The sequence below is a fragment of the Kwoniella mangroviensis genome, assembly GCF_000507465.2.
Source record: "Kwoniella mangroviensis CBS 8507 chromosome 1 map unlocalized Ctg01, whole genome shotgun sequence".
Classification (NCBI taxonomy): domain Eukaryota; kingdom Fungi; phylum Basidiomycota; class Tremellomycetes; order Tremellales; family Cryptococcaceae; genus Kwoniella; species Kwoniella mangrovensis.
The window spans coordinates 6,245,733-6,268,208 of record NW_027062533.1 but is presented as its reverse complement, the minus strand read 5'-3'; the positions used below and the strand labels follow the sequence as shown (position 1 = coordinate 6,268,208).

Below are 22,476 nucleotides of genomic sequence, written 5' to 3'. Positions count from 1 at the left end.
CTCTTTCCAACGAAGATCAACAGATACCCGAGGATACTCAAAGAGGAGCATCCAGCTCGTATCGATCCATCCATCCATCAAAGGCTATCCTTGTGGCTAAGAAAAGGGCTCTCTATCATCTCGTACTAGAACGATCTCCTCAGGTCCCAGGGTTGTCCCACAATGTCATCATCAAATACACCCAACCTTCACCCATCTTCCTCGATACCTGCACCGGTTATACCCAAACCTATCCCGTTCGAGAGGATAGATACCCATTCTATCAAACAGCAATTACACGATGTATTGGGGGAAGATGGTCTGCCGTACTGGAAAGCACTCAATGGGTATCTTTTAGGTCAGCTGGCGAGAAGCGAGTTGGAGGGAATGGTGAGAGGATGGTTCAAAGGGGATAAACGTGAGTGCGAGTGGATCTGACACTTTCCTCGGTATGCTCTCTGGACAATACATCCTATGATAGCTCTGTAGCGAAGGTCTCTTGGCTTGAGAAGCTGGAGATATTTATGAACATTCCTTTGTGCTTCCCTCCCGGTCTGGATGACATAACCAACATATCACTCCTACACCCGCTCGCTCACACTTCACCCTTACCAACAATCGCTCGACCACCTTGGACATACCATGCATCATAATGCACCACACGGCTGACTCATACAAACTCCTTCTTAGTGGAATTACATAACACTCTCCTTCTATCTCTCCTTAACAATGCCTCGATTCCACCAACCCTCTACACGCCAATACCAACTACCTCTTCCGCCCGTAAACGGAAGAGGGTATCATATGATGATGTAGAGTACGACGTGGATGAAGAGGCCATTCAGCCGAAATCGAGAGTCAGTCAGTGGTTATCTGGCTTGAACGGTAGAGAGAGATTAAGGATCAAGAGGTCGGTTTTGGGTAAAAATGGTACGGGTGGATTGGAAGATGGGCCAGGAGCGAATGAGCCGACAACGGGAATGGGTGGCAGGAGGATGTCAACTTGGGTGGGACAGAATAGTAAGTTGCTCACAATTACTGAATATCAATGAACAGTCAGTCAAAGACGATTTCTACTTCTTAGGATTTTTACTTCTTGAATTCTTGCTCTTTTCTTTTCTCATTCTTTTCTCTTTTACCCAGAGATGGGGTAAAGATTAAGAAAAGAAGCATCTCATTGAGTCCTTCTCTTGACTTCTCTCGATTCCTCTGTTCCTTTGAACTTGATCTACACTTTAGTTCTAGTTGAAAATCCTTGTACGATACGACTTTAATCACAAGACACAACCTAACGAACAATGCTGACACGCTCACCCCTCTCTAGCTTTCTTACCACCATCCACATCCAACCCAACCCGTCACCTCCCGTCCTCAGCCCAGCTTTCCCTCCAACTCGCGCAATATGCCAAAATACACGGACTCGGTCTAGCGCCAGACTCGACAGCCGAGATTGGTGAATTTCTGGCAGTGGGATTGGACTCGCATATACAAGATATGTTATATGGCTTGATTCAACTTACTGGACATGATAGACCTGGAATCAGTACGATTAGGTTACCAAAGGGTAAAGACCATCGCAACGGAGATGGGGACAAAGAAAGTGATAATGGAGTACTTTCAAAGATGAAGAGAGAGGAACCAGATGAGCAAGATGAATCACCTAAAGTCGATTTAAATTCATTGAATCATTTGTTAATGCTGAATCCTACTTTGAATCCTACAATCTCACCGTCTATATACAAGTTGAAATCTGGACAGATATCATCAACCCAAAATACAAGCACTTCAACTTTGTTAAAAGATGACAAAACGAATAGTCAGACATCATCGCCGGTGACTTCAACATCGAATCGAAATCGAAATAATGACAACATCAATGGTAATAAACCAAGATCCGAGGTTATCACCAATCGATTATTAGAGAACAGTCTATTGAAATTAGATAACATCACTACTACCGCTCCCGGAGCTGGCGCAGGTGCAGATCAGAAAAAGGAAAAGAAACATACGAGTCATTGGAAGTATGAAGATCCAGCTGTATTACTCAAAGATTTCTTGGGATAGATCCAAATCCCTTTGTTGAAGAGCGAAAAGTAAGGGAGTAAAAGGTTCTTATGATAACGTGTCCATCACCACATTTTCATGTTGTTCTCCTTTGGTGTATTGAGGGAGAGAAGGTCTGAAAGATAGTCGGTTGAAGCACCTTGTATCGGCAATAGTGATCATTCTCATTGTTCGTGGGGTTGTACATCCGTTTATATAACCTGTCATTGAACAGAAACTTTGTACACTTATCTTTCATACTTGTACAATTTTTTTTTTTTTTCGTTTTGTACGGGGAAACCTTTGAATAATTACCTATCATATGGCATAGCATAGCATAGCATAGTATAGCATAGTATAGCATAGTATAGCATAGTATTCAATTTATCGTGACGATGTATCAATTTGTAGAGTAGCCAGCCGTAAAGATTGTGTACAGATTACGTGTATAAAATCATAACATAAAGGGCAGACATACGTGCACAAGGGGCTGCTTGGTAAGTAGAGGGAAATTCAATGCGACGCATAGATCGGATATAAGCTAACGCCGATGTGGTGTGTTGTACGACCGCTTTGGTGGATGGGATGTGCCACAATCATCTGGCTTTGTTCCTGGATTAACTGTATACCATTTTGGTCGTTGGGTGGATTAGCCACTCTCTCACTCTCCCTCACCACCCACACACCCCTGGTTGCCTTGCCTTGCTTGCAGATTCACCGTCAGACAGTCAGTCAGTCAGTCAGTCGATATTCATTAAAACCTTTAATCCCTCCTATACTCGTTCTCCTCTTCCTTCATCCCCTCAATCAAAAGACACTCAAAATGGTGAGTCAACAACTTCCCTCTCTCCTTGGCAGATGACGCAGAAATGCAGCAAGGATGGAATATTGATGTTCGTCGTGATACTATAGGAATCTACCAACAAGCAACCAGTCAAGCTTGCCCGTGTCCTCAAGGTTAGTGATTGTGTCAATTGATTGGGTTTGGGTCCGGGTCTGGCAGTGGGATATACATCATATGGAGGATTCAGTGATTGAATGAACGGATAGATGTAAGGATGGAATGGATGGGATGAGATGTATTGAGAATAGGATGGGATTGACGGAGAAGGATTTGAAGGTCGATGAGGGAAGGACAGTGTCCAGGACGTGTCACGCTCGTAAGAGCGAATTGCCCCGCGATATCAACCTCCCTCACGGTTGAGCGTAGTGGATGGATGTTGGGTCGATGGAAATGGACAAACTCAGCTCGGATATAAGAGGATGGACCTCATGCTGTCTTCAGAGACCATGACGTTTCACACCTCCCTAGGGTGTGGGAGATAGGGGAAGTGGACACGACGATAGGAAGAAGAAGGGATGTGATGCTGCTGCCAGACCCAGATGATGATGACCATATCATGTCGAAAGGTAATATAATGCTGACTGTCAAAATCTTCTTCTTTTCTTTCCACTTACCCACCCCTTCTCCTCCTACGCAAACTCGTACCAAACTCTACCCACCTCGCACAGGTCCTCGGCCGAACCGGTTCTCGAGGAGGTGTCACCCAAGTCCGAGTTGAATTCATGGACGAGTCCAACCGATCCATCATCCGAAACGTAAAGGGTCCCGTTAGAGTTAACGACATCTTGGCTCTTTTGGAATCTGAACGAGAAGCTAGGTGAGTTGTTGTTGACTGTACAAGTGGGAGTGGATCGCGATAAGTGTGGGGAAAGGAGTGATCAGGCGATCATGGGAGGGACAAACGGTTTCGCCTTGGCTATATCAATTGGGGGATCTTCATCCATTTTATGCCATCTGCAGCTCTTGCAATGCCCCGTCGCCAACAACTTGGATCTGATGCTAATTCATGTTTTTTTCTCGTCTAATAGACGACTCCGATAAACAAATTCAAAAGTTCGTTTCAGGTTTAGTTCAGTTTAGGTTGGATGGGATGAGGGACATGAGGACTAGAGAAAGTTGATTTGTACATACACTCTAGGTTCTTGCGGTGATGACATATACTTCGCATACTCAAAAGGGTGATCAAGATGATTTGCACGTTGGCACTTGGAAGGAACTGTATTAGTGGGCGGGCGGTGACAATGGGATATCGTTGCTTTGCGTTATTGCGTTTGTCTTTTGGCCCAACTCTCGTCTTTAGACACCAGGAGCACGGAGAGTCTGGTTCCCCGTCCTGGATGATACAGTTGAGCTGCATATATTGTGAGAGTGCGAGCAGTGCTTCTACAGTGACAGTCTTGTGAATCGAGTGACATCATGACAACGACGCGTCCATCTTTATTTTACAGATATCTCGTCTTCATCCTCATGTCCATCATATTGCCCAGAATGTATATCTCACCGCGAATACATGATTGACCTGATCATACGAGACACGGACCAAAGATTCAAGCTCATATAAGTATAAGGACAGGATACATAAATTCGAATCGAATACGAACGACATAGTCAATCCTGAAATCTAAAAATCGTTCTATGTCGACTTCAATCACCTCCTTTCAACATCCACCACACAATTCTCCAGATCTTGTCGAACACCTAGAACACTCACACCCCGAAGCAGAATCACGGATAGGATCCGCCTCCGAAACAGATTCAGATTCAAGGTCGGAAGCAAGTATAAGCTCATTCCTATACCTCTTCCTGCTAAACAAGCGATTACGATTTCTCGCTCCAAGAGTCATCTTTGATGATTTCTGGTGGGATTTCTGGGTATCAGCTAGAAATCGCAAAGCCCAATTCCTCAAGGACCGGGGCTTCGTGAGATACTCGGACGATAAGCTGGAAGACTATCTCTCTACGACTGAAGACGAACTGAATTACGCATCTGTCGACCAGGATCCAGAAGAAGAAGCAGGAGAAGAGGTATTTGAAAAATTGAGGAATAGTGGGAATACACTTACCATACAGGATAAAAGACGTAGAATCGAAGATTGGTTGATTAGACTGGTTGAATATCAACGTGTATCAGGTCAGGAGGAAGGATCGCAGAGCCAAAGTAGACAAACATCAAAGACTAGTGGTAAGAACATTTGTCAAGGACCAAAGGCAAAGACCGCACCAATCAGTCGAAAAAGGAATTTAGATCAGGTTGGACAACCTATCAGTGAACGAGAGGAAAGGACGAAGATTAGAAGACGATAATCAATGCATCATCACCATGTCTCAACCTTCTGCTAAGACTACCACTGATCAGGCATACTGGAATTTACCTGATAGCATCACGCCCATACAGGTCTTACCTGATCGTGAGTAACCTCAACTCCATACAACACTTGACGCTACGTGCTGGTATGGTGAGCTTATACATTGATGGATACATTGCAATGTAGGATATACGCAACCTGCTGATGCTCAAGCTGAGAATCTCAAAGGAAAAGAATCTGATCCTTCTAGAATGGGAGTGTTCGTATGTTTACTTGATGGTGAGTCCATCATCACCTTTCCGTTGAATACCCTTCAAGAGGTGACGTATGACTCAGGAATTGACCTCGAGTATTGATTATTCATCCATCATTTAGATAAACCACATCTTCATCCATCTTTAATCTCCTTACATAAACATCGTCTCAACATACACCACATCCCATTACCACCTGACCCATCTAACGATCTGCCAATACCAAAATCAATTCCATCTCCTCACACGGCAGAACCACCTCAAACAGATGAAGATATATCTATGACAACTACCTCGCCTATCTCCACAACACAGCAAAAGCTAGAAACGCCAGTCGAATGGTTCATGTGGAAGTTCTCGGAGGAAGAGGAGAACAGGAGGAAAAGCTATTTACCACTTGCTTAGGCTGTAAACCACTAACAAATATACCGTGATAGGTGATTGATGCAATTCAGAAAGTAACATGCATGCAATAAAAAGCCACTGGTACGAAGCTTCTAATGCTGATCTCATCACGATTCCACTTGGAAAATGGAAGACCAAGCTCATCCTCTGCTGGAATAAAAGTCCAGGAAGTGCGATCCATCTGAAGTGTCCCCTGACCTTCTATTGGAGTTAGGCAAATTGTCCAACATCTTCAGAAGTTTATCGCGATTCTCCAAGTGAGTTGCTCCAGGCCCTTGACAATAAAGATCTGCCCATGTTTGCACCAACGGATTATCATCGATTTCTTCGCTTTGCATAAACAGCTCGAGATTGATTGATTGTTTGGAGCTGTTAACTAACTTCTGCATTACCGCCTCGAGGGATTCTTGGAAAGTAGCATAAGCCTGAGAAATCTCACTTTTCTTGTCCGCATTGAACCTGACGTTCGAGCTTTCCATCGCGGCGATATATCTGGCTTTACCTGGACATAGTAAGGTATGTCAATGTAAGCTGGCAGTGTGCTTTGCTATATGATTCACTATGTATATTATGATGATATGATAGCTCAAAGACATACTTGCTGCTGTTAGGGTAAACTCCATATGGTCATCAAACGCCGAGATCATTGCCAGAGAGATAGAATCTATTGAATCTATTGAATCGATATGTCAGATTTACGGAGTCAAGCTTGATCAGCAAGATTAATCATGGACTTAAGTTTAGTGAACGAATGGACCAATGGCTTACCAGGTCTTGAGAATGCCTCTGGAAAAGATTTGACGTATGCGCTTCGATCTCTCCATCCGAGATAGTCTGTGACCAAAGAACGACATGAGCATCAGGCAGTGATCAGTCATGAAAATTTAGTATACTGTACGGTATTTGGATTGATGCCGAATCATTTCAAATATGACAATGAAATGGATAAATGAGCTCACCGAAAACTCTGATGTGTTCTTGTGGGTTCATGTTCGTTAAGCCTTCCTCCTTGTGCAGTAGTCCAAATCGATTAAGTGGCGAAGGTGTCACTATACCCGGTTTTATATTAGCTCGAATCTTTGAGAGTGAGTATACAGCAGTGCAAGCGCAATTTTTCAGCTTACATACGGCCAGCTCCATAACACACATGGGCTAGCCAATGACTTCTCGCCTGGTCTTCCCAGTCGAATACTCTACTCTCGAAACAAGGGAGATCCTTTCGAGAGACCCACAGAGAATGATATCTCCTTTGATTCAGAATCAACGCGACTTCGTGTATGTGCGTCTTCGCCGTATGTGTGATGACGTACAGTACTGATCTGCACCGCTTGGTTGAAGTCCTTTGTCAATCAAGTCGCTTGTATCGTGGAGTGATTGTGAGCGAAGTCCGCGAGTGGCTGATACTGCAAGGGGTACCCTTGTTCCTCGATCAATCGACATCATCCAGTCCGGTGCGATGTCATTCAACTGAATACAGATCCTTCTGTTTGTCAACTGATCTTGGTCAAGATTTAAAACTACGACCCATTTTATAACCACATAAGATGCCACTTTAACAAGAAGAGCACCATTACCAGAGAGCGGCATCACATTTGCGATGTTGTTATTCTGTGTGATTTTGAAGAGAGACAAGGGATCGGATGCTTACGTTTGATGACCCTCGGTGATCCCTGTTTTTGTGCACTATTTATCGCTCAAAACCTTCCTTTGAAACAGCTTGAGAGCCCCTTCTAATCGGGAGGACCAAGTATCGTTCTAATCCGCAATCAACCAGAGCTCAAATTCCGAGAAGAGAACAAAGGGTTGTACTTCAGATGTGGGAATTTATCGAGATTTCTATCAATCAAAGTCTGCTGCGGATATGTTAACACCGATTAGTGATTCTCTGGTGGGTAATCTTCTCGATCATCGACAACATGTACGAGTGATGACCATGAGATGGTCCCTTTGATGACTTTTAGATCGAGGGGACTATCGATGCAGGCGGATCGATTGTGGTGGACGACTTATTAGTGCCAATATCCCCGGGGCAAGGGGGTATAATCCAGCTGTCAACCAACTTGCTTTGTTCGTGCGAATCCAATAACATCCTATATATTCATGTCATGAATATAAAAGGTCTCGTTAAACAGTGTGAAGCTTTTCTCGTCTCCTCAGACAATTGTCCACCTTGCACCCATTCCCTTCCACCTGCTATCTACAACCGATCCTACCCGTAATCACCAACTACAAGATGAAGTTCACTCTCGCTTTCAGTGTCATCACTCTTTTGGCCTCGACCGGTGAGTCTGAAGCTGTAGGGTGGCCGAGTTGCGAAAGATCATAGCTGACTTACCATCTCGATGGTACAGCTGTGACCGCCATTCCCGTACCTAACACCGAGGCAGCACCAGCACCCACTACCGACATGGCAGCTGCTCCCACCACCGCTGTTGCTTCAGCTCCTGCGCCAGCTACTTCAGAAGACTGTGAAGATACCATGTCGGCCTCCCCTGTGCCCGCCGAAGAGTGCGGTGAGAGTTGTGCAACTACCCCCGCTGAGGATTGCGGTGAGGAGTGTGCCTCTGCACCTGCCCCTACCACCGATATGGCTGCTGCGCCCACTTCCGCATCTCCTTCATCACCCGACACCGGAAGCTCTGGCGGTGACTCTGGGGAGACTGGTGGTACCCCAGCCCCGGCACCTGAAGCTCCCGCAGCTCCTTCTACTCCTTCAACTCCAGAGGCCCCTTCCACACCTTCTACACCAGAAACTCCGTCTTCTCCAGAGACCCCATCGGGCTGTACTGGCGAAGGGTGCGAGTCACCTTCGACCCCCTCCACTCCTTCGGGTCCTTCTGGAGGATGTACCGGCGAAGGATGCGAGACCCCTGATTCCCCCTGTGACGAATTTGGAAACGCCATCGGCGGAGGTGGTCACAAATCAAGTGGTTCCGGAGGATCCTCCCCTGTTGGAGGTGGTTCCATGCCTAGCAGTGATGGAAGCTCCCCTGGAGGCCACAGTGGAGGTGGCGAAGACTGCGATGAGTATGGTAACCCCATTGGTGGTGGAAGTAAGCCCAGCGGTGGGGATAGCAGTTCCGGAAGCACTCCTGCTCCTGGTGAAGGATCCACTCCAGACGGTAGTTCTGGGTCAGACAACTAAAAGGTTTGATCTCCGTTCTTGAGTGTACATCTATTGGTATATAGCTCATATACATAACGCCCCTACTCACCCACCGGACATTATCAAGGAGTCGCCGCGCGACCATCACATCCCGCCCCCTCCAGCATTTCTTGTTATAGTTTTCTCTTGGACAATTATGCAAAGTTTATATGTCATTTACGTTGACGCTCCGCAATGTCACATCGCACTACTCGTACTGACTCAGTCACCCCGCATTCATCACGTGACATTCGGCTCTCGCTTCCCCTTATTTGAATCTCCTCTGGAATTTCATCTATTGACCTACTTGTCTTACCTCTCATAAACCGAATGTTATATGTAGTATCACCTAATAGACGATGTCCACGGAGAACGAGATAGAATTAGTTGCTGTCTCAGCTCGCAGCTCGACTTTCGACGGTACAGTAGAGACTCCAACTTCGCAGGACCCGCCTAGAGTGGAGATCGGCAATGCCGCCTTACAGAGTCAAGAGCAACTGAACGATCACCAGATAGAAGCTCTACCCCCTGTGGACGGTGGTAAACAAGCTTGGCTCTTCTTGATAGGTGCGACCTATATGGAGACGCTCATATGGGGACTACCTTTCTCCATTGGTATCTTGCACGTGTATTGGACAAATACATTGTTCCAAGGGCAGGGCGCTTCTGCGATCACCTTGGCTGCTACTCTACAGACCGGTTTGCTGTACATGGCATGTGCCTTCTTCGGACCGTGAGTGGAGAATTTGACATGCAAATGAGGTCGGATGCTCATTAGCATGGTGTAGGATATTCGCTGCTATCCCTCGATGGACTAAGACTTTACAAGTGATCGGTCTCATAATAGGCTCTGTGTCCATGATCTCGAGTGCATTCGTTACGAAGGTTCGATTGTCTCTTTGCGTATACGCCTTCAATACTAACAGCTGTCCCTAGCCATGGCAACTTATCGTCACTGTTGGTATCTTTTATCCTTTGTCTTGCGGTGAGTCCAGACATTTTGCTCCCAAATCCCTTCAATGCTCCCAGACTGACGGAACTCTCCCTCTCAGCCTGTTATTTTCCGTGTGCAACCCTGCTATTCGAATGGTGGCATGCTCGAAGAGGATTTGCATCTGGCACGATGTATGCCGGTACTGGTGTGGGCGGCACTGTCTTCCCATTCATCATGCAGGCTCTACTAGAAAGATTCAGCTACAAGGCAGCCATGATCGCCTTGGGCTTGGGATATCTAGTAACTGGAAGTATCGCTCTCATACCTATCAAGCGAAGAGTTCCTCTATCGAGATACGATCAAGACGGTATCAGTCGAATTAGACCAAGGATCGATTGGTCTTTCGGAAAAAGAAAGGCCCTTTGGCTGGGTATGATGGTGATTGGTGTGACAAGTTTGGGTAATTTCGTTCCTAGTTTGTGGTTGCCTTGTGAGTCTGCCAATGTATTCGTTGTAACCTGGATTATAGCTCAGCTTTTACTGTTATCAAGCCTACGCCGACGACTTGGGTCTAAACAACCCGAATGGTACAGCTTTGGTAGCTATCTTGAACGGTAAGCAATTCAAGGCATCTTGTTCGAATAAGAGCGCCCTTACTGATCTACAAAACAGCTGCTACTGCCATAGGAAATGGATTATTGGGATACCTTTCTGACAAAATGTCACTGAGATCAACGATCTTCATCTCATGCGCGGGAAGTGCAGCAGCTTGCGCATTCTTATGGGGTTTTGGTAAGAATTCAGGCGTCTTGGTGACATTTGCAATTATCTTCGGTCTTCTAGGTCCAAGCTTCTCAGCTGTTTGGTCCAAAATTATCCACCTTGTCTCCCGTGAGTACCCGCTCGATTAACCTCATTCCGACGAACATGTGTTCACTGTCAACTGTTACCTTTTAGGAGATGACCCTGCTGTGACAGCTTTGACTTTCTCCATTTTCGCTTTCGTCAGAGGCGTAGGAAACATGAGTTCAGGTAAAATCTGTCTTTCCATGCTATTGAGCTATAGATTGGTAAGGGACTGACGTTCTCCCCACCCGATAGGTCCTATTTCCGAATCACTACTCAAATATGATGTACTTAGAGGAGTTATTGGTGCTTATGGATACAAGAACTATGTGAGTACAAGTAAGACGTCGATCATACACCACGGTGCTTATCTATGTCGCCCCATTTGATAGGGTATTCTCCTGATCTATACCAGTGTCACGATTTTGACTGGTGGTGCTGCCGGATTTTTCTTCAACAAGGTCCAGAGTGTATAAAAAAGATTTTAGGAGGTGTCGATTGTAAATCACAGCATGTGATCAGGATTGACGGAGCTAGATGACCAGGCCAGAGCGGCAAAACTGAGATACAAGACTCGCATCAATGCCGGGCATTGTTGTTGTTCTTTACTCGCGGGCGCGTTGTACTGTGTACGTTAACCGCATATCGATACTGCAAAAGCGTAGTATAAGACTTGCAGGCGGAAAAAGATGCACATGCATAGCATACAAATTCGAAGGGTTCTCGAACTCTACACCGGATACAAGCAGTTGTCTGAACGAACGTCGACTCCGTTGCGGATCACCATCACCTCTTATACCTTTATCCAGCGCCCAATCTCATTGATGCAATGAACTCAGAGAAGCTGATGGCCGATATTAACATCGTTATTCCTGAGTCAGCAGATACCCGTCTATGTAGAACAGCTGGCGCCTCGAAGATCTCGAACCGACCGATCATGATCAGCTTTTGTAGATCTCCATTACCACATTCCCCGGAGTATGATAATGTGACGCCCTTTTGCCGAGATCTTGGGCACGCTCCGGAACCTTGAGTTGATGTTATCATAGTCCTGCGGTAGATCAGAAGGTTTCATCGTAGATCACCAATCTATACAGTATGTACACTAAGTACGACTTGTACTGAGCGTCAGCCAGCGGAAGGATATACGATTGCGAGAACGGATCTGCATTCCTTGGCTTCCGATGCCATGAAGAACCTAGGCAGTAAGCTATATTTGCATTTCCTTTCGTTACTAAACTTAGCATCAGATTATCTATGTACAGTATAAGTGCGATATGTCTAGGATCTTAAGCTTTGATGCCGTTCTTCTCATCTTCCACTCTAGCTTCCTCTAACTTTTGCTTGAACAGCTTCTCAGCGTTCGTCCATACTGGTTCGGTAGTCCTTTGAGGGAGACTCAAGATGGTAGGCAAGAGGTCTTTGGAGAATTGTTCAGAGGCTTCTCTTGGTAACTGCAATTTCGCAAAGAGAGTCAGTATCGCGGACATACGAAGTCAGAAGTCAAAAGCTACAGAGAGACTTACAAGAGTAGGTAAGTGATCGATGGACACAACAGTACATCTCCTTCCGACACCTTTAGTATCGACTTCGACAGTAGGTTCAGGGAAAGTAGTGTTGATATCGTAAATTGGGATAGGGTTGTGAGGGTTGGTGGTATCACATGATACGTCGACAACAACAGCCAATTTTCTGGCATCTCCGGCTTGAGCCATAAATTCGGATGTGATGAATTTGGGGATGGGCTGGGAGAGGTAAATACAGTTTACGAAGATATCGACTGAGGTACGCAGCAATATTAGCATATTTACCGGAACGAAGGATGAAATATTAGGTAGACTGTTACTCACCATCAAGAATCTCTTGGAATGGTCCACCTTTAGCAGTTTCAGCCATATCCCACTTGACGATGTTCTCTCTAATTCAACAAATAGAAATGAGCTGGGGCATGACAAGTTTCAATTTCCTAGGAAAAATTAGCTCACTCAGGTAATCCAGCCTTTCTGAACAGATCGACAGCACCACTACCACATCTACCAAGAGCACCGATCACCAAAACCTTGACGTTCTCCTTACCGCCTTGAACGGTCTTGAGGGCTTCAGATACTTCAGCGACCATAGCTTGTTCATTCTTGTATGGTTTGAGCCCCTTCAAAACTCCTTTACCGCCGTCTTTTTGTTGAGCAGCCAAAGCCAATGCTCCGGCAGCAGCACCAGCAAATCCGGCGTGGAAACCGAATGCGGCTACTCTTCGCTTGGTCTTAGGGTCTTCGAGGAATTCCAAGTCGTACAATGTACCTTTACCCTCCTTGAATCGTCGAAGGACATCGGTCCATCCGCCTTGTTGTTTGTAGCAATGAGCGAATTGGATGTGGGTATGGGGGAGGGGCTCACTACGTCGACACAGATGAGTCAAGTCGGGCAACAGAAGTACCAGGACGTAATGCAAGCAGTGAACGTGGAGAATGGGAGTGACGAAGATAGGAGTCACTCACGTTGACTCGGGGAGTTCCTTCAAACCGATGATAGGAACTTCGACAGGAGCACTTGGCCATTCGTTGTTAGGTACAAGCTTACAACCAACACTACAATCATAGCTCCGTGTCAGCTGATGATCATCAGTAGAGTAGATCTTTGAAAGCTCACGCTTCAAATTCCTCGTCATCGAATATTCGTTGAGGATCTCTTTCAACGAAGACCTCAAAATTGTTATCGATCAAAGTCTTAGCGGTGGTGGGGGTTAGAGCTGATCGATGTTCGAAAGGTTTCTTCTCGCATCTCAACCAGATAGGTTGTCTTGGCTGAGTCTCGGCTGAAGTGCCTGCTTGTTCTGGAGCTGAAGATGCCATTTTTATTGATATTTTCTGTTATGCCAAAGAGAGGAAAGAAGTACGAAGATATCTGTAGAAGGACTGTTTTTATGTATGACCACTGAATCTCAAAATTCGGGTTGATGCGAGGGAGTGAGTGAGTCGATCACCCTTCCTCTCCATCGGAACTCGCCGGTGGCAGCATGAGGTGGCATTAATCCTTGTAGACGGGATAAATACGTAATATGATCTTGTGGTTAGCCGAGAGTTGAGTCGTTGAATGGGATCGAATGTTGAAATGTTGAAATGTTTAATTCCATCTACATCCAGCCTACGCCAACAGCAGTAAAAATATATATCAACATGTCAGAGCCAGTCCCTCAAGAGAATCAAGCCGTCCCTCCAGCAGTAGAGGCCACTACCGCTCCTGCTCCCGGCCAAGCTGGAGAAGGTGAAACACCAGCTGGACCATCTAAAGGAGAGTTGAAGAAGAGGGCCAAAGAAGCTGAAAAGGCCAAGAAGGCCGCTGAGCGAGCTGCGAGAGAAGAGGAGGAAAGGAAGAAGAGAGAAGCGAAGGAAGCTGAAGATCATGCCAAACAAAATTATGGGAAATTGCCTTTGCACCAAAGTCAGGAGAGAAACCGTGAGTGACTTTCTGAGCAGATATAGAAGGATAGAGACAAACGGTGGATGCATGAATCATGTGTAAATGAGTCTATCGATGCAGTAATCAGAGATCCACAACAAAGTGCTTCATCAATGCTGACTTGTATCTATAACGCTTTCGTAGACCGAAGATTCCTTAAATTCGCTGAACTCTCACCTGAATCCGTTGGACAAAGAGTAATCTTCCGAGCTAGAATGCACAACTCTCGAGCCCAAGGCAGGTCTACCTTTCAATGCCTATCTATCTTTTTCTTCACCCTCAGGATGACTGACGTTGTCTAATTTACTAGGTGCCAAGATTGTTTTCCTCGCTTTCCGACAACAAACCCACACTCTCCAAGGTGTACTCGTCGTATCGGGTGAAAAAGATGAGAATCAAGTATCCAAACAGATGCTCAAATATTCTCAACTTATTCCTGTAAGCTGTTCTTCTTCTATCGAACGAGTCAACTTAGCTTATATACTCTTATTCTTTCCAGTCCGAATCCATTGTTCTCGTCGAGGGAGTGATAAAATCAGCCGAAGTAAAGAGTTGTACTATCACCAACTACGAAGTTGGAATCCACAAGGTGAGTGATATAGTCCTCAGCATCAAAGCGTGGCGAGACACGAGCTCACTTAATACCTATCGTAGCTCTTCACCGCCGTCGAAGTTGGAGATCTCCCATTTTCAATCGACGATGCTTCTCGTGCCGAAGCTGATTTCGAGAAGGTAAGTTGCTTTTAGCTGGATATTGCTCTGTGATGCTTCAGGGAATATCAGCTGATACATGCGTGATTCTGTAGGCCGAGAAAGATGAGAACCTTCAATACTCGAGAGTCGCTCTTCCGACCCGACTCGATAACAGAGTCATGGATTTGAGAGTGAGTACATCGGATCTCTACAATCACCGGATTGACCCCTCTGATCATATGCTTGTCAGACACCTACCAACCAAGCCATCTTCAGAATCCAGTCTGCCGTCGGTCAGCTCTTCAGAGACTATCTCAACTCTCAAGGATTCATTGAAATCCATTCTCCCAAATTACAAGGTGCCGCTACCGAGTCAGGAGCAAGTGTCTTCAAGGTACAGTACTTCAATGGTGCGTCTACTCGCCTAAAAATCCATTATCATGTGGCGTATAAGCTGAAGTTGTATAATACTGAACGTAGGAACCGCTTTCCTTGCTCAATCTCCTCAATTGGCTAAACAAATGGCTATTGCTGGTGACTTCGAGAGGGTTTATGAGATCGGACCTGGTGAGTCATCCTGATCTACGATTTCACTTACGAGCATATCGCATATCATGTCTAATGAGTTTATGGCATTACTAAATATTGATGTTGTGATAGTATTCCGAGCCGAAGATTCCAATACTCATCGACACATGACGGAGTTCTTGGGTCTCGATCTAGAAATGGCTTTTGAAGAGCATTATCATGAAGTTTTGGAAGTCCTCGATGAAATGTTGAAAAACATCTTCAAGGGATTACAATCTAAATTCCAACATGAGATTGAAGTGATCAAGAAACAATTCCCTCATGAAGATTTCTTGTTCTTGGATGAGACTCTGAAATTACCTTTCAAGGAGGGTATCAAGATGCTTAAAGAGGCTGGGGCGAAGGGTAGTGATGGTGAGGAATTGGGAGAATTGGATGATTTGAGGTGAGTTGGATTGTCGGGATGAACCCATATGATCCTGACTCTCATACCTCCATCTAATCTCCGCGATTCTTTTGAGATGCAATGCATGACTCATACTGATATGTCCACGTTTCTACGCAGTACTGAAAATGAGAAATTCCTCGGTCGACTCGTTCGTGAAAAGTACAAAACCGATTATTTCATTCTCGACAAATTCCCCTTGGCCATCAGACCATTCTACACCATGCCTGATCCTACCGATTCGACTCTCTCCAACTCTTACGATTTCTTCATGCGTGGTGAAGAGATATTATCAGGTGCTCAGAGAGTGCACGATCCCGTGTTCTTAGCTGAACGAATGAAGTCGGTCGGAATTGACCCAGCTTCAATGACTGGTTATTTGGATGCCTTCAAGTTGGGGGCTCCTCCCCACGCTGGGGGTGGTATCGGTTTAGAAAGGGTTGTGATGTTGTTCTTGAAATTGGGTAATATAAGAAGAGCCAGTTTGTTCCCTAGAGATCCAAAGAGGTTGAATCCTTAGTTTTTTCGACGCCAAAGGTGTTTATAAATAGATAGTGGGCTATGCATGCAGATTTCATGTCAAAAGTATAGTCAGAGGTAATGTACATTGTATACAAGTTGATCCTGATAGCAAGGGGATCAAAAAGGTATATGAGAAGATATAATTCAATAATGCAGGGAATAGGTTATAATGGATGGCTAGTGAGCTTGCGCGATATGAGTGATGCAAAATGGCGTAACTTATATTAGAAAGGTCAAACATGAAGAAGACACGAACTCAAACCATCACATCCCCTGATGATTGATCCCGCTATGATACTGAGAGTGACGGTACTGGATTCGATCAGTCAACCGTATATCCCACTAATTTACTCGGCGTTCTGACACTTCTGACTTTCCCATTCTCGTCAGTTTGCCATTGCACTTCCCTAAATCCAAACAAAAGACTGATCAGTCAAGAATCTACCAAGAAGGTAAAAAAGTTCAGGACATGAACAGGAATACTCACCTCAGTTGATTTCTCGATATCTTCCTCTTATGTTTTGGTCTTTCCCCTCCTCCACTGGATGGTAATATAGGTGAAGGTGTCGGAATCGGCGGAGGAGGCATATTCCTTGAATCTATTTGAGATCTCGTCAAAGTTGTTGTGGAAGAGCACGATAAGGTCATTCGTTGATGAGTTGATTTGTCTAGGGAGCTGGAGGAAGAAGGTGGGTTGGATATTGAGTGCATTGATCGGACTGTGGAAGGCGACGAGGATGACGATGATTGAGGGTTTTTGAACGTATCTGAAGAAATAACATTCTGAGACATTGTCCGCTTCATCGTCCCTCTATCTGCCCCAGATCTAAAATCGATAGTCTGTCCACCATCACCGTTATCCAGTCCATCATGTAGATTCGCAAGATCAATCGGATCAGGCGAATCATTTCCAAATAACAAACCAGGTAAAACCTCTTTAGCTAATTCCCTGACTAAGATGGCACTGTCCTGTTTACCCAATCGTTCAATGACGTTCTTCAGACCGAAACGAATGACCAAATTCTGTCGATCGGGGTGGGTATCACATACTACCCTTGTCAATCTGAGTAAGTTCAGTTTGATAGCTGCGTGAGTGGATTTTTCGAGAGTCTCAGAAAGGCGGGTGTAGAATTGCGGATGAGATATAGAGGAGGTCAAGGATGTAGATAATCGGAGGATCTTGATGAGTCTGTGATGATGAACAGATACATCAGCCCGACATTAAATAGGCATCATAGCCGGCAGACTTATCGCTCAAATCGGCGCATTTGAAACTTACGGATCTAAAATGCCCTCAAACGAAACACCTGAAGCCTGAACAAAGCATTTCACCAGACTGTCAGATGCTGATTTTTCAAGTAAGACATCTTCGACCCGTGCAGTCTCATCTTGCATCCTGCAATTATGTACTGAACTGAGCTGAGGTCTCGCAATCCCAGAGGATAACAAAGAAGGAATATGGGACTACAGACTCACCAAGTCAAGATAGCGTCCAGCGCTGATACTTGCCAATATGGGTGAGAGAGGAGATCGAGATATACTGATGAAGAAGGGATTGATTAATTAATTAGTCGTTTCCATATGATAGACGCCTGTTTTGGCAAACCGATGACGATTTCCACTCACAATTCAACCCGTCATACCTCCACAACAACCTCCTACTGACTTTGCCAGCATTCGCCAAATCACACAAAATGGGCAAAGCGAAATCGCTCATTTGCGATTTGGACTGAACAACTTTCTTCAACAGGGGTATGATTCCACTTGATGCAGCCTCTTCTTGTCGAGATTTGGATAACTTCGTCATTGAGTAGATAGTTTGGAAGAGGTTTGAGACGGTTTCCTGTAACAGACGAAAAAACAGGAGGCATTCACATTTAGCTCCTGATGGAATTTTTAAGGCGAAACTTTCCGGAGGCATGTTGATCCTCAAAGTGAGAACCGACTTACAGATGCATGAGAACCCTTCATATTTCTAGCCAATATACCAACCAGTATTTCTATACCATTCGAATTCTGTACAACTTCTATCAATTGTGTAGAAGTGGCGAGATGTTTGATTGCTTTGATAGCTAGCACCAATGACTTCCCGCTGAGCAAATCACAAGCTTTTAGAATACCTAAAAGCAAACTCAATTCAGCATCTAGATCTCATGATTCATACTGTTCAGTACTAGACCAGAGCGAAGCAGCTGTACATCCGTAATATAACCGCTCTTTGTTGGGATAATACGAGGAGAATGAAGCTTACGAGTCATCACGCCTCTGTTTGCAAAACCATCCTGTACCCTCCTATCACCTTGGGCCACTTGACAGAACAACAACAAGGTAGATACAGTCCTATTGATAGCCGTTTCAAGCTCCTCTTGTTCCATCTGACCTTCGATTTTCTCTTGCTCTATCCCTTTGGCTTTCTCTTTCAACAGGCCATCTCTGAGTATCGATAGTAGCGCGGTGGATAAGGGATCCAGTATACCTTCCCTGACGAACATTCTTACGAAGTCCGGTTTTGGCGTAGGTGATTGTAAGTCAAATACTGATGATATACCCTCGAGGGAAGAAAGGATTAGAGTCTTGTTTAAGGCGTAATCTTCATCTAGGAGTTCAACGAGAATACGCAGACCCCGACATCTATTGAGAAGAACCAGATCAGCGACGTCTCGTCATGGATATGCTTTACGTACGAGATGAACATCTGTAATGTCAACGCTGAGCTTGTCAATTGCTGTATGAAAATTGAAGCCTCCAATCTAGTTTCCAGAGAATGCTTTTTTGAGGTATATGGCTGAGTACGAGCCGCACATTAGCATTACTTGGCTCATTGAGATTGAAGAATGACTTACTATGATTACTGGGATACCGCCAATCAAGCAGAACGATTCAAGCATCTCCAAGTCGGACATGACAATCTACAGTTTTGTCATATTCAGCTAAGTACCTCGGAAATTCTTACGTCGACACTAAAGCTGAAAGATGACCTACCAGGTTGACCAATCTTAACAATCTCACAGCGATATCTCTAGTCAATCTCGACTCCAGGACTTCTAAGATACTGTATATGCCGTCAGTACGCTTTGTTAGCTGGATCAACATCGATAGCTTTCAGCTGACTTACGCTAACATTCCATGTTGAGCGACGAAATGAGCTTCCAAACCCATCTCAGGTGATGTATTCTCAAGTAGTGATAACTGCAGAAATAGATCAGTTTTGCTGTACGATATGGAGGTCCAGGATCGTAAAGACCGTACTCACTAACTCATCACATCCATCTTTTAACAGTCCATGAGGCGTATTCGGTGTCAACCCTTCCACCAGCTTATTGACATTAGCATGTAAAGTTGCTCTTTTATCTCGCAATAGGATAGCTTCGAGATCCTCAGTGACAAAATCATCTTCGATCTCCGCGAAGGGATCCTGTTCCTCGTCCGCTTCGTCCGACGCCCACGATACGTTGGACCGACGAGTGAGCTGGAGCGATTGGGCTTGCAATTTCGAGCCTACGTAGGAACGGGACCATCAGCATTTTTCGTTGGGTCAGAGAGTCTGAGAACCACCCACCACTCGCTTGTGAAGGTTGTACCCCTTCAAAAATATCATCATAATCCTCATCCCTCTCCATATACTTATTCAACTCCACCAAGCTCGGACTATTATCTCCAGCAGTGCCAGTTCCAGGGGTATTCTTACCCCTCAAGGAGTTCTGCCTTGAGGAAGGGGGTGATCGAGCTTGGGCTCGAGGCGAAGGCGTCACAGGAACAGGTAAAGAAGGCTTGGCAGGAGTGGACAGTGATCGCTGAGTGGGTAGGACAGGTGAAAGTGGGACTTTATGTATATCATCGGGATGCATCAACCCTCTTCTCCCATTGGACTTGAGCTATGGGACTCGTCAGCTACAGATGAGATCAGCGACCACTTCAGCGGACTGACCTTGAGGTTTTTCAGTTTCGTTTCCAATCCAGATTCGTCCTCGTCCAATCCTATATCAGAATAATCCTCAATCTGGCCTGCTGAGGCTGATCTTCCGTTTGTTGCAGTCTTTGTCGTTTGACTGGATAAGGGAGGCAAGGGATTTATAGCTACCGCTGGCGATTTGGTGGGTCGAAGTGTCTTCTGATTCAGATCCTCGTTTGCTGCAGACTCGTCACGGCGGTCTATCAAAGTAGCCCATCAGCTTTCCTCATTCAACGTCCATACTTGATCTATCCATTCATGGCGGACTTACGGCCAAGCTTCTTTGACAGGGTTATGTCCGCCGCAAAGTCATCATCCCAACTTTCCGCATCTCCTTCGCTCTCCTTCGCTCTATTCAGCACATCACTAACGTGCAGGTTTTTGCCGATCAATCCAGGCTGAGAAATAGGTATAGGCAATCCGGTGCCTGGGTGTAGTTGAGAAGAGATGGCATCTCCGGATGATCTTGAGGGAAGAGCGAACAAACCAGGACCTAGGGGACCATTGGATTCGCCTCTTTGTCGGACGTTGGACACTGATTGTTTACGAGGCTGAGGTAGTGGTAGACGTCTCATCGTACCTAATGCTTTTGGCGAGGCTACAAACACGCACTTCAGCTTGAATGTTCGACAGTAAAAATCAGCTAATATCAACGCACCATTCAAAGCCTCGTTCCACTCCTGCACCCTCTGAACAGCCTCATCATACACCGTCATAGGTTTTTTGGCCCTGACTGTCCCACTACCACTACCTGAAGATACATTTGCATTATTTTGTCCCAAATTGGTGGATTTTCTTTCACTCGATCTGACTGTATCTTTCCCTCCTGACGATACTCTGACAGAGCTCGCACGGGATTGGGGTCTGCTCGATGGTGTAGATTTAGGTAAGACTGGTGGTACAGGCGGTTCAGCTGATTTCTTCACGCTCATCATCCATGGATGACGAAGTAATTTTTTCGCCGAGACTCGGAGATTGGGATCTTTCTGGAAACAGTGGTAAAGGAAGTCTTTCACTATCTGCGGGAGGCGTATGGTAAAGAGCCGAAGGAATACATATCAGCTTCTTAATATAAATATAAAATTAATTAAGTGAAAAAGACGCCACTCACCGGACTCGCTCCATCAGGTATCCTCATACTTTCATCCTGTACAATCCTCCAGAGCGCCTGCATCGGTGCCAAGTCGCCATAAGGTGGTTTCCCTTCCAACAATTCAACTATCACACAGCCGACTGACCAAATATCGCTCGCTGTCGAAGATCCATTCTGTTCTATCACCTCAGGAGCCATCCAATAGGGAGATCCAACAACTTCATTATCATTATCCTCCTTCTTACTATATTCTTGAGAAGAAGATGAAGAGGGTGACGAAGTGGGTTTAGGTTGATTTTTCGACGATACACCGAAATCTGCCAATTTCACAGAACCATCTTTATTCGTTAATATATTCGCTCCTTTTATATCTCTATGTATAACCCCTTGTTCATGTAGATATATCAATCCTTCTAACACCTGTGATATATAGACTGCTATCAAGCTTTCAGGGAACTTTCCAAATTTCTTTAAGATGCTTTGAAGTGAACCATTCTCACAATATTCCAATACGATAAATAAGTTTTCCTTATCCCTTGCGAAACCTTTGTATTTCACTATATTCGGATGGTTGAGGTTTTTCAACAGGTCGATCTCAGACATTATATCTGGTAATGATGATGGTGGAAGGGATAGGAGTGAGATCGATTTGATAGCCACTGTTTCTCCTGTTAGGAAGTTGAGTGCTCGATAGACTGATCCACTGGCTCCTCGACCTAGGATGTCGCCTAGTTGATAGTTGGATAAAGCTACTGCGGCTGCCATGGTGCATGCTGATTGGGTGTTAGGTAAGGTGATGAGAAGGGTGGACGACAGAGGGAACAATGACTCCTGACTGGAAGTTCAATTCTATATTGATTTGAGTTGGAAGGGGTAGCGAATGTGGATGGTGATATGTAGTCCTAGATGAGGTCGCGTTCTTATTGATCTGTTCGCATGATGCGAAAGGGGAAGGGAGTCGAGGTATGGATGACAGGTAGTCGATTGTATTGGAGATCTGAATAGGTGGAATCGATGGAACAGCTGTTGAT

General features: G+C 45.2%; 8 protein-coding genes across 8 annotated transcripts; 5 read left to right on the top strand and 3 right to left on the bottom strand.

Moving 5' to 3' along the window:
• Window positions 1-162: 162 nt before the first annotated feature.
• I203_102332 (uncharacterized protein) lies at window positions 163-2,043 on the top strand (the record flags this gene model as incomplete). Its single annotated transcript, XM_019149710.1, has 3 exons — window positions 163-397; window positions 670-999; window positions 1,304-2,043. The coding sequence occupies 3 exons, from the start codon at window positions 163-165 to the stop codon at window positions 2,041-2,043; spliced, it is 1,305 nt and encodes a 434-aa protein (XP_019000808.1).
• A 2,458-nt stretch (window positions 2,044-4,501) lies between these two features.
• Window positions 4,502-5,831, top strand: I203_102331 (uncharacterized protein; the record flags this gene model as incomplete). The annotated part of the gene is made up of 4 exons (XM_019149709.1): window positions 4,502-5,048; window positions 5,134-5,274; window positions 5,359-5,451; window positions 5,548-5,831. 4 exons carry the CDS (start codon window positions 4,502-4,504, stop codon window positions 5,829-5,831), a joined length of 1,065 nt encoding a protein of 354 aa, XP_019000807.1.
• Window positions 5,832-5,971: 140 nt separating this feature from the next.
• On the bottom strand, window positions 5,972-6,821 carry I203_102330 (uncharacterized protein; the record flags this gene model as incomplete). Its single annotated transcript, XM_019149708.1, has 4 exons — window positions 5,972-6,333; window positions 6,430-6,504; window positions 6,600-6,665; window positions 6,791-6,821. 4 exons carry the CDS (start codon window positions 6,819-6,821, stop codon window positions 5,972-5,974), a joined length of 534 nt encoding a protein of 177 aa, XP_019000806.1.
• Window positions 6,822-8,064: 1,243 nt separating this feature from the next.
• Window positions 8,065-8,976, top strand: I203_102329 (uncharacterized protein; the record flags this gene model as incomplete). The annotated part of the gene is made up of 2 exons (XM_019149707.1): window positions 8,065-8,113; window positions 8,183-8,976. 2 exons carry the CDS (start codon window positions 8,065-8,067, stop codon window positions 8,974-8,976), a joined length of 843 nt encoding a protein of 280 aa, XP_019000805.1.
• A 359-nt stretch (window positions 8,977-9,335) lies between these two features.
• Window positions 9,336-11,232, top strand: I203_102328 (uncharacterized protein; the record flags this gene model as incomplete). The annotated part of the gene is made up of 9 exons (XM_019149706.1): window positions 9,336-9,709; window positions 9,765-9,861; window positions 9,913-9,961; window positions 10,029-10,400; window positions 10,462-10,524; window positions 10,583-10,801; window positions 10,868-10,942; window positions 11,012-11,085; window positions 11,149-11,232. The coding sequence occupies 9 exons, from the start codon at window positions 9,336-9,338 to the stop codon at window positions 11,230-11,232; spliced, it is 1,407 nt and encodes a 468-aa protein (XP_019000804.1).
• Window positions 11,233-12,045: 813 nt separating this feature from the next.
• Window positions 12,046-13,605, bottom strand: I203_102327 (uncharacterized protein; the record flags this gene model as incomplete). The annotated part of the gene is made up of 6 exons (XM_019149705.1): window positions 12,046-12,210; window positions 12,283-12,536; window positions 12,607-12,674; window positions 12,742-13,149; window positions 13,252-13,341; window positions 13,403-13,605. The coding sequence occupies 6 exons, from the start codon at window positions 13,603-13,605 to the stop codon at window positions 12,046-12,048; spliced, it is 1,188 nt and encodes a 395-aa protein (XP_019000803.1).
• A 324-nt stretch (window positions 13,606-13,929) lies between these two features.
• I203_102326 (aspartate-tRNA(Asn) ligase) lies at window positions 13,930-16,398 on the top strand (the record flags this gene model as incomplete). Its single annotated transcript, XM_065517066.1, has 10 exons — window positions 13,930-14,209; window positions 14,357-14,449; window positions 14,523-14,650; window positions 14,712-14,801; window positions 14,867-14,944; window positions 15,019-15,096; window positions 15,156-15,315; window positions 15,386-15,472; window positions 15,566-15,878; window positions 15,999-16,398. The coding sequence occupies 10 exons, from the start codon at window positions 13,930-13,932 to the stop codon at window positions 16,396-16,398; spliced, it is 1,707 nt and encodes a 568-aa protein (XP_065373884.1).
• Window positions 16,399-16,722: 324 nt separating this feature from the next.
• On the bottom strand, window positions 16,723-22,210 carry I203_102325 (uncharacterized protein; the record flags this gene model as incomplete). Its single annotated transcript, XM_065517065.1, has 17 exons — window positions 16,723-16,807; window positions 16,888-17,589; window positions 17,680-17,796; window positions 17,877-17,940; window positions 18,027-18,243; window positions 18,351-18,520; window positions 18,652-19,031; window positions 19,085-19,185; window positions 19,244-19,309; window positions 19,383-19,452; window positions 19,516-19,589; window positions 19,654-19,898; window positions 19,960-20,275; window positions 20,329-20,552; window positions 20,624-20,950; window positions 21,011-21,371; window positions 21,464-22,210. 17 exons carry the CDS (start codon window positions 22,208-22,210, stop codon window positions 16,723-16,725), a joined length of 4,266 nt encoding a protein of 1,421 aa, XP_065373883.1.
• Window positions 22,211-22,476: the final 266 nt, after the last annotated feature.